General features: G+C 37.7%; 1 protein-coding gene across 1 annotated transcript in view; it reads left to right on the top strand.

The window, feature by feature from the left end:
- Positions 1-13977, top strand: part of PIBF1 (progesterone immunomodulatory binding factor 1) — a 231456-nt gene extending 217479 nt beyond the window's left edge. The window contains exon 18 of the mRNA XM_027589896.2: positions 13545-13977. Coding sequence (XP_027445697.1) covers positions 13545-13631 — 87 coding nt within the window. The 3' untranslated portion in view covers positions 13632-13977. The remainder of the gene's footprint in view (positions 1-13544) is intronic.
- Positions 13978-14647: the final 670 nt, after the last annotated feature.

The raw sequence follows: 14647 nt of genomic DNA, 5'->3' as shown, positions 1-14647 counted from the left end.
TTTTTAATTTACTCAATATGTAGACATATAATTCCTTAAATTCCTATTTTGAAGCTTAGGGTTCAGTCCCTTCCTCCTCACATACATACCTGCCACTCTATATTCCATCTCTGTTTTACTTTAGAGCAATATCGGAAATTCTTATTTATTTTTTTATTTGTTCATAGCCTGTCCCTCCTAAATAGAATATACATACCGTGAAAGCAGACAATCTTATCTGACACTGCTGTATCCCCAGCACCTAGCACAGTGCCAGGCACAGAAAAATTGCCCCTGCAAATTGTGTTGAATGGTAGGAAGAAAGGAAGGAAAGAGGGAACATGGCATTTGCTTTCCAATTTTTTTCCTTCATATTGCATTTTGTTTGGAAAAATGCCTTAGTCCATTTGGGCTGCTATAACAAAATACCATCCACACTGGCTTATAAATACCAGAAATTTATTTTTCCGTTCTGGCGGCTGGGAAGTCCAAGATCAAGGCACCAGGAAATTCAAAGTCTGGTGGAGTCCCACTTCTTGGTTCATGGGTAGCTGTGTGTTGTTGCTGTGTCCTCACCAGCAGAAGGGTTTAGGGAGCTCTCTGGTGTCTCTTTTATAAGGGCACTAACCATATACATGAAAGTTTGACCCTCATGACCTAGTCACCTCCCCAAAGCCCCACCTCTAAATACCAAAACACTGGGAATTGGGTTTCAACATAGGAATTTTGGGGAAAACAAAGTCTGTGGCAGAAAAAAAAAAAATTATTAACTAATTGGATACTCTTTCTCCCGTGTTACCCAGAAAAACAAGGTCATTATTCAATCCCTTTATCTTTACATCTTCTTTCTGTCCTGATCTCAAAAGAAGAGGTGTTTCTCCCTTCCAAACTAGCACCATTATACTTGCACTCTTTACTTTATATCAAGGTCCATGGGTAGGCGTGTGAGGGTCCAGAGGAATGCAGAGTACAAAATGCAGAGCGCCAGAGGCAAGATACTGACGAATACCCACATGTGAGGATAGGACAAAGGAAGGGAAAACCCGAAAGGAGAACCTCCTTCATTCTCAGTTACCCCTTGCCATCTGGTTTCTGCCTAAACCACCAAATTAAGACTCTCTTCCCAAAAAGTGCTTACTACACCTCCTATGACTGAATTTCTAAGCTTTCATCTCTCACTACTTCCGTCTAAACCCTCTGCCCCTTGGATAGTCATTCCTCAATGTTCAATCATGAGCCTCCTGTTTTGTTTTGTTTTTCTCTGTTCTTCTTTGAGGAAAAAAGCGTCACAGAGAAATAAATGTATCTTCCCTTGCCCTCCTGCCACCCCATCTCCATGTCTTTCACAAGGAGGAATTTCCTCAAGGAGTCTTGCCTCTTTCCACCTCCTGATTGGTACGTTTTATTCAAGGGACAGTGCTTGTATCCCTTTCCTCCCCCTTTCCATTTTTTTTTTCCTACAGAAGAACCAGCCTATTCCCAGAACAGTTCCCTGTACCTCTTCTAAGTCACAATCATCACCTTGTGGCTGAACGGGTAAGTCAGACCCAGTAGGGAGAGAGGTAAGGGCTGAAGCCTCACTTGGCCTTCACGTTGAAAGACTTCCTCCAATATAGCATTTAATAATAAGAAAGATGATATTTTAAATCTCTGCCCACCACTTTTGTTTTCCTAACCTATTTGTTCAGACCCTGCCTGGGAAGAAAGAAGCTATTCATTGAGCCCCTCACATCTCCACAGCATTAAAGATTTATCTATGTGTGTATTTTATTTATTTTAAGGAAGCTCTCTGCCCAACACGGGGCTTGAACTCCTGACTCTGAGATCAAGAGTCACATGCTCTACCAACTGAGCCAGCCAGGCACCCCAGATTTTTTTATTTTTTAAGGAGATCTGTATATTCATATGTGATACAGTGTGAAATCCCCTTTTTTTATCCTTTCTCCTCCTGAGATACCTTTCTGGTCTCTGTTCAAATGTATAGAACTTGTTTCTCCCAAATCAGTGAAAACTAAGTTTTAATTTGATCATGGGGGCCTGGCTGGCTCAGTCGGTAGAATGTGCAACTCATGATCTTGGGGTCATGAGTTTGAGCCCCACATTGGGCATGGAGCCTACTTTGGAAAAAAAATAATAAAATAGGGGCACCTGGGTGGCTCAGCTGGTTAAGAGTCTGCCTTCAGCTCAGGTCGTGGTCCTGGGGTCCTGGAATCGAGCCCCACATCAGGCTCCCTGTTCAGCGGGGAGTCTGCTTCTTCCTCACGCTCGCCCCTCCCTGCACTTGTGCTCTCTTTCAAATAAATAAATAAATAAAATCTTTAAATAATAACAATGATGATGATGAAATAAAAAGTAAATAAAATTTAAAAAACAATAAATTTATTTGAAAAGTCTTCATCACTTTGGGAAAAAGGTGTTGGTAAAATCTAAGTTAGTACAACTATATATTTTTTAAACATTCTAAAGGATGATAAGTATTTTTCTGAGAAAATGGACAAAAGGAATGAAACAATTGTTATCACATATGACTTTCAAATTCTGTAGCCTCTATAAATACTTGGAGTCTTCTACTTTCAATCCCACTTTACCAATTGTCCACGGAGTATTTCCTCCTAAATTTATTATTTTTTCATCACCCTACCTATTTTTTAATTCTTTGAAACTTTTTGAATTTACAGAGAAGTTGCAAGAATAATGCAAATAATTCTCATTTATCCCTTACCCAGATTCTCCAAATGTTAACATTTCATCACATTTGCTTTATCCTTCCCCCACCTCTTTTTGTTGGTGGGGGTGTTGCTGTTCTGAACCTTTGAGAATACTTTTGAAGATATGATTTCCTTTCCCTGCCAAATGTTTCAATGAACATCTCCTAAAAACAACATTCTTTCACAGAAGCACAGGATAATTATCAAAATCAGGAAATTAACATTGATACAACACAATTATCTAATCTAAAGACCTTATTCAGATCTCAGCAATTGTCCCAATCATGGCCTTTATGCCAAGAAAATCTCCAATTATTCATTGCATTCACTTGTTCTATCTCTTAAATCTCCTTTAATCTAGAATAGTTCCTCAATCATTCTTTGTCTTTTATGACATTGATGGTTTTTTTCAAAGAGTACATGTCAGTTATTTTATAGACTGTCCTTCAATTGAATCCTAATTTGATTTTATCCCTTGGACATTTTATGAACATTTTCTATGCCCATATTCCAGCTTCCTATTCCAGTGCCACTTCTTCCTAGATGTGTGACCACTTAACCTCCCTGAGCCTTAGTTCCTCATCTTTAAGCTGGGATAATAAAAAATAAATAAATAAAATAAACTGAAAACTGGGATAATTATATGTACCTAATGAGTTACAGAGAGGATTAAAGGAAGTGATATATTTAAGAGGAATTCCTTCTAAACTCATCAAGTTATATACATTAGGTATATACAACTTTTTGTACACCAATCATACTTTGATAAAGTATTTGTTTTTGTTTTTAAGGAATTTACCCAAGGCGCGTCGCAAAGTCATTTGCTTTTCATGTGATTTGATTTCTCAACTCTTTATCACCTGGCCACGAATGCATAGATGCATTCTCATCTGCCCATGGGTCTCTAAAAATGGGGTTCTAGAACTACTTAGAACTCACCTAAATAGTTGTCATCCTCATCAAAGTATTCACTACTATTGAACCTGTAGTCAGTTAAAACCCCTAAGCTTTTTTCTGTGTAACTTTTTTTACTATTACTAGTATTATTAGTCTCTTGATACTACTAGTGCTAGTACTTATTGACCTGACCAGCTGAGTGTGTCAGGATCTGCACTGGATACCTCCTTAAGCGGGCCCTTTGTATTATGTAATTCTCCCAACTCATGAGGTAGTTATTATCTGCATTTTTGAGATGGGGAAACAGATTCAAAGTACTTACGTCACAGGACTTACATAAGTGAGAGAGCTGGGATGCAGTCCCAAATTGAATTTTCAGGACATAAGTGAAATCTTTCTGTATTAACTATCATTTTTAATTCTACTCATCACTCTAGCCTGTTGGAACCTTTATGATTCCTGATTTTGCCATCCAGCGTATAAGCTTTTCCTCCCAACTGAGATCTTGTGTGACTCCCCTGTTTTCCTCCAAGTCACTGATTAAAATGTTGTTCAAGAGAGAGCCCTGTGATAAATGCTCACATTTCCTTCTAGGTTGAAATAAGTCACTCTTTTGGTACAGTTTTTTCAAATAGCTATAAATAAATCTTGCTGGATTGTGGGCTACTTTACCTATAACCATCTTATTCACAAGAACAACTAAAGATATTTTTTTTCTCCTGCCTCTGGCATCCCCCCTGGCTATGAATCTAATAGCACCTCTGGGAAAGAAAAAATGCTCGTCTTAGTTTGGCCCAACTTGTTTATACTGAAATAATATTGGTCCCTAGTGACTATTCCTTTTCTTCTTACAAATCTTCTCTTTAATGAACCATTCTAGAATTTCGAGAGAGGTGAATCCAAACGAGAGTAGTATCCAAAATTCTGGTCCCTTTCTAACAATGTCATCGAGTTGCTATGTGACCTAGAGAAGGTCACTCTTTTAACCTAGACATTTCCGAAAAGAGAATGAGAACATTAAACCTACCATTTATTATTCTTTAAAGGGATTTATTTGATTTGGGCCACAACTTAATGCAGTAAATATTATCTCTGTCTTACAGATGAAACTAATAAGACTTGGAGAGATTTGCAAACCTACCTAAAGTCGCTCAGGTTATAAATGGGGGAACTGGGAGCTATACTGTCTCAAAGTGGCAGTTTGTTGCAAACTCCTTCTGCTGTGATTTATTTTAGGACATTCTGCTGCTACTAACTGTTCATTTGTACCAAATGGTATAGACTAAAAAGTAGATTTACTTGAGCATCTAAGCACCTCCTACCCAACTAAATCAGCAGCACACCAGAAGGCAACAATTCCCAAAGTGTTTTCGAAGGAACACTCAGTCCCTCCAGCAGCCTGAGGATAAAGTAGTTCTGTCAAATGTTTGACATACGTCTCGTACTACAGCCATTCTCTTGGAGATTCAAAAGGTTCTAAGGGGCCCTTTAGAAAAGAACTCCCTTTAACTCTCTTGAACCACAGAGCTAGAGTTTGATGAAAAAGATTTGGCTTAAACTGTCATAAATGTTAGGGTTTTGTTGTTGTTGTTGTTGTTGTTGTTGTCTTTTTAAGTTTTTACTCTTTGGGACTCCAAGGATGTCTATCCAAAGATACAATGAGGTTTCAACATATATTCTTATTTCAACGAATATTCCTCGTCTTTGGGAAGTGTTTTAAGGTTCACCGAAAGCTTCCTCCTGCCTGAGGGATCCTTTGGCCTTCATAACCACCGAGGTTAGGGTTGTGCTGGGATCCTTATTTTTCATTTGCAGAGAAAGGTCTGGAGTTGTTAAGGAAATTCCCTCAATGCTGTACAGCAAGAGAAGAGGCCAAACTCCAATTCAGAATTTCTCACACCAAAGTCAGTACTCTCACACTCCACGAGTATCTTTGTTTCTCTGCCTTTGATCATTTAACGAGCTTGTTGACGTGCTCAAAACAAGCAACTTTGGAAAAATGAACAAGGTGACATTAAAAATGTCAGACGACCTTGACATTATGACAGTTTCAGTCCTCAAAACGGTATTTGGAATTTTTCCCTTATATAAAGTTACTGTTCCTCAGCACGGTCAGCTTGGGGTTTGGAATGGAAAGTGGGGTATAGCCTACTAAATTTGAGCCATGTGGGAAACCCTTGGGATCCTGGAAACAGCAGATTAGCCCACAGCTATCCCTGTTTACATAGTCGATGTGTGTTTGTTCTGTTTGAAGATACTTCAAAAATAACAATTGTAAAAGAGATTACTGCTTTGATCAGAGAATCTGAATCTCTTTTGTTTGACCGTGAATAATTGGTCTTTGTAATGTTAATGCTTCTTTTAAGGAATATCAGATCTGTAAATGCACCTTAATTACAGGCGAGCAGTTTTGGAGGGAATTTGTGACAGCATTTTACTGACGGTCTTTTCTGGTTCCCCTTCAAATCTAATTACAGTAGAAAGATTATTTTAGGCCAAGCAGTAAAAAGCTGTAATTATTAGTGTGTGGATTAATGTTCCCATTGGTCAAAATAGTTATCTTATTGAAGAGCAAGATCTAAATCTTTAAAATGTCCTATTTTTCCTATAAAGCACGGAATAAAAGGTAAAGCCTTAACTGAGATGCACTTGCTAACCTGTTAATCGTAATTCTGTTCACTCAGAAATCTGTTTTCTCCAGTCTCCACCTTTAGACACACCCCGCGGGAATCCACCACTTAATGTTTGATTCCTAAAATGTTTCATTTTAATTTGAAACCAACTAAATAATCCCATCACAGTATAGGAGTGCAGTAGGGAGAGAAGGAAATACTTTTTTTTTAAGTTGTTCCATTTTAATTTTGTTGATGTTGGAAGAAAATACATGTTAATATAGAATGTTAGATGTTGCTGAAGATGTGAGGAAATGGGATTGCTACAGTGCAGATGGGGCGATTTAGTTAGATAGGAGGAAGGATTTCTCAACAGCAGAGTGAAATTTCCTTATGTGGAGGTGGTTTGAAAGTTGCGTATTTTATGAAACGGTGTGAGGCAAAGCCTGCGTGCCAAGCAAGGCCTGGTCTGAGAAGAGAATGTTTCCACTGATTGTACTTGTGATCATACATCGTATTAAATCCCAAAATGGGATTTTCTCCTCACCTGGCTAGGCTGCTCGTGACAGTGAAGCACTTGTACCTGGGGCTAGCTGCTACTTCGAATGTGGAGGATTTTTTTCCGGGATCGCGATAACATTTAAACTTATCATTTAAAAACTATGAATAGAGCCAATCACACCTGTATAGGAGGGCAAATGTCTCTGAGATCTAAGCCATATTAAATTAGCACATTCCAAGTTGTGTGTGTGTGTGTGTGTGTGTGTGTTTCCTAATTATGGCAGCAATTAGGTTTGCAGCATTGCATTCATTCCAAGCAGCAGGAATGGGGAACAATAATCTTGTTTACCCGAAGCTGGAGAGAGTACACCTAGCTTTGTTCCCTCCACAGCCTAATCTTAAATGCTTGCTAGGTGCCATCCCACACAATAGAGTGTTACTGGCCCCCCTCAAGGAACCTCCCTCGCCTGGTTAATTCAGTTGTCACTGAAAACCTCTACAAGGTCAAGGAAAAACAGGTAACAGGCCATTTCAAACTTAATAAAGTGGCACATTTTATTTACATTTATTTGGAAGGTAGAGACCTCAAATATAGGAACACTTTTTTTTTTTAATCACTTAATCTATTAAAATTATCAGAGGGAAAATAATGGAACTCCTTTGAATTGTTGTTGACAATTAATGGAATAGGAAGGTGGCTGTTGTAAATGGCTCTCTCTCGCCAGTAATGGGGAAAAGCAAATTATTAAATGGACAAGTTATTTACGTTTGAAAATAAACTGCATCTCACACTGGGAAATTCGGTTATAGGCGATTCTGCATTACAACACGAACAGGTCATTAGTTTTAATTTTCCACAACAAAGATTTTAGGGTAATTTGCTTTCACTGAGTAGTCTCTCTCCTACACACATTATCATTCAGCCCCTCTGTTGTCACCATTAGAGTTCTCCCCCCCCACCCCCCGCCCTAATGTGTAAGAAGAATATCCTTGATTTTTCTGAGTGTCTAAATATTATGGCAAAAGTTTTATTGCATTCAGCAAAGACTGAAATGCTAGGTGAGCACAGTGCAAATGTATCACCAGTGTTGTAGAATGTCAAACGTAATCACACTAGGACGGTGTACTACCAGCATTTGACATGTTTTAGTGTTTTAGTGTGCTTAACGTACATAGTGTATTTCTGTACTGTAAAATGTAGGCTACTACAGAGGAAGAACAATAATCAGTTATACATTAACCACAAAAGGTCATTTCTTGTGGCAAATGCAAGGTCTATTGATCAAGTAATATTTGTCAGTAGAAATGAGTCTCATTACTGAATGCAGCTCATGAAGGAAACCATTGTCTAGTAGGACATCAGGATAAGTGCAAACCATCCCTTTGCTTGGGGTGGTTTGAATATCATCAAATGTTTATCTTCATTTTTATAATATAATTTGCTAACTTTTCAGCTAATCAATCCCTGAAGCTGCATTCTTTGGTTAACTCATGATGCTGCCCATTCAAACAATGATTAATAGCCTACTGTTAACTATAAGATAAGAAAAAAATAAAGAAAATGAATGACGTATTCACTTGTGTCACAAAATTGTCTATAAACTAGTTTCCCAGCAGGAGCTGTGGTTTGCTTTCAAACTTAAATAACTTGTCTCTGTAACCTTATCTTCTGGGTACGTCCGGCAAACTTCATTATTATGCAATCGAGCCCATAAATATAGGTAGAAGTTAACTTGAATGGCTAAAACAGAGTTAACCACACACATGTCATTAAAGCTTTATCACCATTTCTGCCATAAACCTCTCTCGTTTCTTTAAGAGATTTACCAAGCTATCATAAAAATGTACTATGGCTCTTTGCAAAACATGAACTCCTGAGAGGTGACTTGCCTCCTTAATTAAACGAATGAGGCTGCAGCTTAGCATCCCATACGAGTGCAACGTATGTGCTGCTAACATGTCAGGACAGCCTATGTAGATCAAATGTCACAGGGCTGACGTGGCACCAAATTCCCCGAAAAGTCACCCAGTAATTCCAATGATGACATATTACTAGAGGCATACAATTAAACACATTTAACCAGTTCACCAAATAAACAAGGAAAAGCATAAAAGGATGCTTTGTGGGGGGAAAAGTGACTATACATGAACAAATATCTGTAATAAGAGAGAGATTTTTCAGGGATATTATCAACCTAAAATAATGAAGCAGGAAAATTGAAAGGATTAGATCTCCTAAATTGACTTAGCAAAAGACTCTAGCAAGCATAATAACTGATGATTCTGCTGGTATCTTTCCAGGAGCCACTTCCAGTAGCATTATATCTTACAGTATATGTACAGTATATTGAGAAACTATACTTAGTTTCATATATATATGTAAATATATACATATATATTTTTTAGATTTTTTTTTAAGTAATTTCTACACCCAACATGGGGCTTGAATTCACAACCCCAAGATCAAGAGTCACATGCTCTTCCAACTGAACCAGCCAGGTGCCCCTCAAATATATATTTTTAAATGGGTAGACACAAGGCCTCTCTTTTTATGGATGACTTCCCTTTAGAAATATGAAATTATTTTAATTACTTCTTACTTTCTATGTTCCTATCATAGAAGCCTAAGGGTCATGCAGTGGAAGATTACTCGACTTGCATCAAGCAACTGAGTTCAAATTCTTCAGGGCCCTTCTCATAGGTCTCTTCCTCCAAGAAGCCTTCCTTGACTAGCTGGCCCAGATAATACTTTATCTTCTGGGTTTTTATAGTATTTTATGGTTAACATTTAATAATGCTTTTGGTCTTTGGATTCCCAGTGCTCATTAGCACAGTTTGTGTCACTCAGTAAATGTTTATTTAATAATGGATTTTTCATTTCTTCTAAATTGAAAGGTTGTTTTTTTTTTTAAGATTTTATTTATTTGAGAGGGAAAGAACAAGTGGGAGGAGGGGCAGACTCCCCACAGAGCAGGGAGCTGGATTCGGGACTCCATCCCAGGACCCTGGGATCATGACCTGAGCTGAAGGCAGATGCTTAACCGACTGAGCCACCCAAGCTCCCAAAAATTGTCTTGTTTTGTTTTTGTTTTTTTAGGATAGATAAATCCTTTGGTTCTTTTCAGACCAATAAATTCCATGAATCCGGGCTTATCTCCCTAGTATTAGAACATTCATGAAGGTAGGCTACTTCATGCATGGAATTGCCAGTGCTTAAGAATAACAATATTGATGTCTTAATTACTATCAGGACATAGGTAGCACCTCCCTCACTTCCTGCCATCCATGATCTCCGATCTCTTGCTTCTTCCCAGAAGAAAACTATTGGTAATTTTGTGTTAGCTATTTTATTTTATTTTATTGTTAATTTATTTATTTAATTTATTTTATTTTTAGGTAGGCTCCATGCTCAGCATGGAGCCCAGTGCAGCACTTGAACTCACAACCCTGAGATCAAAACCTGAGCTGAGGTCAAGAGTGTGATGCTTAACTGACTGAGCCACCCAGGCGCCCCATGTTAGCCATTTTAGACAACATATATTTCATATAAATTATTTATGTGAATGGCACCATGAAATAGTATTAACCAGTGACATTTTTAAAAATTGTCATGCCTTTAGAAATCTTTTCATGTCACTACAGATATAGTTACTTTGTTCGTTAAAATTGTTGGATAGGATCCCATGATGTGGATATATTAGAATTTACTTAATCATTTACTTGGTCATTATGTTACTTATTGTTGAATATTTAGATGGTTGCCAATTTTTCATCATTACAAACAATACTTCAGTAAACATTCTGATATGTCTATCTATCTTTGTGCATTTAAGTGATTTTGAGGAATGAATTCCTAAAAGTGGAATTTCAGAGTGTATGAAAATTGAACCTTTTGATAGATGCTCTAGATTTCTGTACAGATAAACATTTTACAAAATCATACGAAGTTATATTTTTACTAACACTATGAGACTTACAGTTTTCCCCCAGTCTCACTGAATCTTTTTCATTTTTGTACATCAGTTGAGCAAAAATGGTATTCCATTGCTGTTTTGATTTGCATTTCTCCCTAGTAGTGAGGTTGAGGCTCTTCTTGTATGTTTGTCAGCCACTTGTATATCTTCTTTTGTGAATTGCTTATTTACCATGCTTGCCTAATTTTCTCTTGGGTTCTCTTTGCCTTATAGATTTTTCAAGATCTCTTTTATGATAGTGGATATTAATCCTTTGTTGCAAACATTTTCTCCCAGATAGTCTCTTACTATTTTGGGTGGTTGGAAGTTGAGGGGTCACTTGTCTTTTAATATTATGGTCACATTGATTTCATGAGACTCTCCACTGTGTTAGACATTCTCCTAGACTGTATTACATAAATTCTTTATATAGCGTGTAGAAACTGGATTTGATTAATCCATGTGCCCGGTGCTCTCACCGGTAGATCCAATTTGTAATTTAAACCCTAAGTGCCATGCCAGTTCTTGCCTGGAATTCCCTCCCCCTTCCTTCTAGCTACTGTTTCAGAGAATCTTGTCTTTTCTTTAAGGGACAATCCAAGAATCAACTTCCACGGTGATCTCTGTGATCTCTTTTTTCCTTGTTTACCATTCATTTGCACATGATGCATTTATCTTGTGTGTGCATCTATTGTAACTTCAACCGGTGGGAAGCTATTGGGAAGCTATTCCACTAAAGGACCTTGCTTTCACCATAACTTCTCATGTTTTACACATGGTAGGAATCTAGTAAATATTTGTTGGTTGCTTTAAAAAAAATTTTTTATAAAGAAATATTGAATCTGCCCTCTACCCCCTATACATACACACTGTGGAGAATTTGCCTATGCATTTCTTCATTTTCTTTGTGTAATTGGTCTTTTGTTACACTTTGTCATTAGGCTACACCTGCTTCTTTTTTTTTTTAGCTTTTTTTTTTTATTTTATTTATTTATTCATGAGAGACAGAGAGAGGGGGAGAGAGAGAGAGAAAGAGAGGCAGAGGGAGAAGCAGGCTCCCAAGGAGCAGGGAGCCCGATGCGGGACTCGATCCCAGGACTCTGGGATCATGACCTGAGCCGAAGGCAGACGCTTAACCATCTGAGCCACCCAGGCACCCGCTACACCTGCTTCTAATGTCTACATTTTAAAACCTCAAAAATAAAGTTGTGAACAATATTAAGGGTCTGATTTTCTCAAAATTCTCTGGTGGCACAAAGAAGAATCTAGTAGTTTTCAAATTTGAAAGACACATCTCTAAAGCCCAACTAATTCCCTGGTATAGGTCTTTATTTCATGCTACAAGAGATCTGTTTTCTGAAACACAATGACAGTGCTCGTTGGGATCTAACATGGGCCCACTAAAGAGGAACCCTGACCTTGCAGCAGTTTTTTGGTCTATTTGTTTGTTTTTCAAAATGAAAAGGCAAAACTGAATCTAAACCAAATTAAAATAAGATTGAGATTTCATTGCTTCAACCATTATTAACTCAAAGTCAATCTTTCATTCATACCTTCACTCAATGCTCACCGTGTGTGTGTGTGCACGCATGCGTTCTTCATTCAGTCATACATTTTCTTTTACTGCTCTACTTGGCAGAGACCAGGCTGGGGAAACAAATATGAATGCAACATGGAATATAATAAAAGCAAATTTGATAAGTGCAGTGATGGTGATGGTACCCAGGACATCAGAGGCGTCGTGACAGAGAAATGTTAGGTCCATGAAGGCTGAGGGAAGGGATGTGTTTTAGCTAAAATGGAGTTACTTTGTGGGTTTGTGATGGGTTCGCTTGGATTTAACTCTTAAGACTGCTACAAATACAAGTCTGTGAAAACCAGTCCCAGAAAGTAGGATCTTAACTTTTGAAGTAAATCAAATATTTCCCCAAATTTTATTCTTTTAATTTCAAAATCCTTTCAAAATTACATAAAAAGTTGCAAAAATAAACAAAGAATTGCCATATACCTTTTACCCAGATCACCATTTTGCCACATTTGCTCTGTTTCTCTCTCTCTCTCTCTCTCTCTACACACACACACACACACACACACACACACACACACACACACACACACACATATTTGCGGGAGGGGGGGCTTGATTCATTCAACTGTTACAAACATCTTGACCTTTTATCCATAAATATTTAGGATGCATGTTCTAAGAACAAGGATATTCTCTCTCTCTCTTTTTTTAAAGATTTTATTTTAAAGTAATCTCTGCACCCAATGGGGGTCTCATACTTACAACCCCAAGATCAGGAGTTGCATGTTCCACTGACTGAACCAGCCAGGTGCCCCAAAAACATTCTCTTAATAGAGAGTTACATTATAAAGTTTAGAATGTACCATTGTCCATACTCAAATTTTGCTAATTTCCCCAAGAATGTTCATTACAAACAATGCTGCAATAAACATTCTGGTAAGTCTGTCTTTGTGCACATTTAAGTGATTTTGAGAAATAAATTCCTAAAAATGGAATTTCAAAGTGTATGAAAGTTTTACTTACAGTCCACACTGAAATTTTGCTAATTTACAGTCCATAGTCAAATTTTGCTAATTACCTCAATAATGTTCCCTATAACAATCTCCCCCACCACATCTGTTTCAAACAGATCAAGATCAATTTGATCTTTCATGATATTTACATTTTTGAAGAGTACAGTAGGGTGGGTTTGTAGAAAGTTCCTGAATATGAATTTGTCTGATCTTTCCTCCTGGTTGAATTCAGGGTATGAATTTTTGGTAGGAATGCAAGATAAGTAATGTTTCATCCTTCTCAATTCATCGCATCAGGAAGGACATGAAGTCAGTTTGTCCCATTAATGATGATGTTATTTTTTTTTTTTTAGGTAACCTCTACCCCCAATGTGGGACTTGAACTCACTACTGTGATATTAGGAGTCTCATGCTCTACTGAGCTAGCCAGAAACCCCTGATGATATTAATTTTGATCATTTGCTTAAGGTAGTATCTGTCAAGTTTTTCTACTGGTAAGTTACCATTTTTCCCACGAGGTAATTAATACCTCATCTATGGGGAAATACTTTATGACTATGTAAGTATCTTATTGCTCATCAGAATTTCACCCAATTATTTTAGCTTTCATTAATTCTTGCCTGAATCAATTAATATGATATTGGTTGTAAATGTTATAAATGGAGATGTTTCTCTTATTTCTTCTACATTTTTAGAAGGCATTCTATCAAACTTTTTTTTCTTAATTTTACCTTTTATGTATATAATGAATAAAATTGAGTTCACCGAACATCAGTTGCCTATTTTGTATGGGACACTGTGGTAGGAGACATCATACAACTCAAAGACAAGACCATTTGGGTCCTGCAGGAACATATGATTTGTTGGTTGAGATGGATACAAGGCAGATAGTAAGAAATGCTTTACTGGAGAAACAAAGCTAATGGGAAGGGGAAGAAACCAAAAGAGAGTAATTCTTTTTTTTTTTAAGATTTAATTTTAAGTCATTTTAAGTAATCTCAATGTGGGGCTCAAACTCACAACCCGAAGATCAAAAATCACATGCTCCACCCACTGAGCCAGCCAAGTGCCCCAGAAGAGGGTAATTCTTACTGGAACATATGGAGTGACATTGGGAGAGAGGTGGGATTTTAGTTGGGCTTGTGATAATGTGGTTTTTTGGTCAAAGAAAGACATTAGAGTTGGAGGGAACAGCAGCGATATTTGGGAAATGACAAATAAGCCCCACGGTTAGAGCCTAAGTTTCTTGGGAGGGGGGCATAGTGGGATTCCAGGTTGGAAAGGTCAGATGGGGGCCAGCTCAAAGTCCCACTCAGAAGAGTTTTGACTCGTCTACTGATTGTGAGAAGTAATGAAATATTTGGGGGGGGGTTACTTTTCAGATGATGCCGAGGGCAGGGATCGTGTCTAATTCTTCTTCATAGATCCAAGGCCTATACTAGTGCTCAGCACATGG

Source organism: Zalophus californianus, chromosome 3 (assembly GCF_009762305.2).
Source record: "Zalophus californianus isolate mZalCal1 chromosome 3, mZalCal1.pri.v2, whole genome shotgun sequence".
Taxonomy (NCBI): Eukaryota; Metazoa; Chordata; class Mammalia; order Carnivora; family Otariidae; genus Zalophus; species Zalophus californianus.
This window is presented reverse-complemented; position numbering and strand designations above follow the sequence as displayed.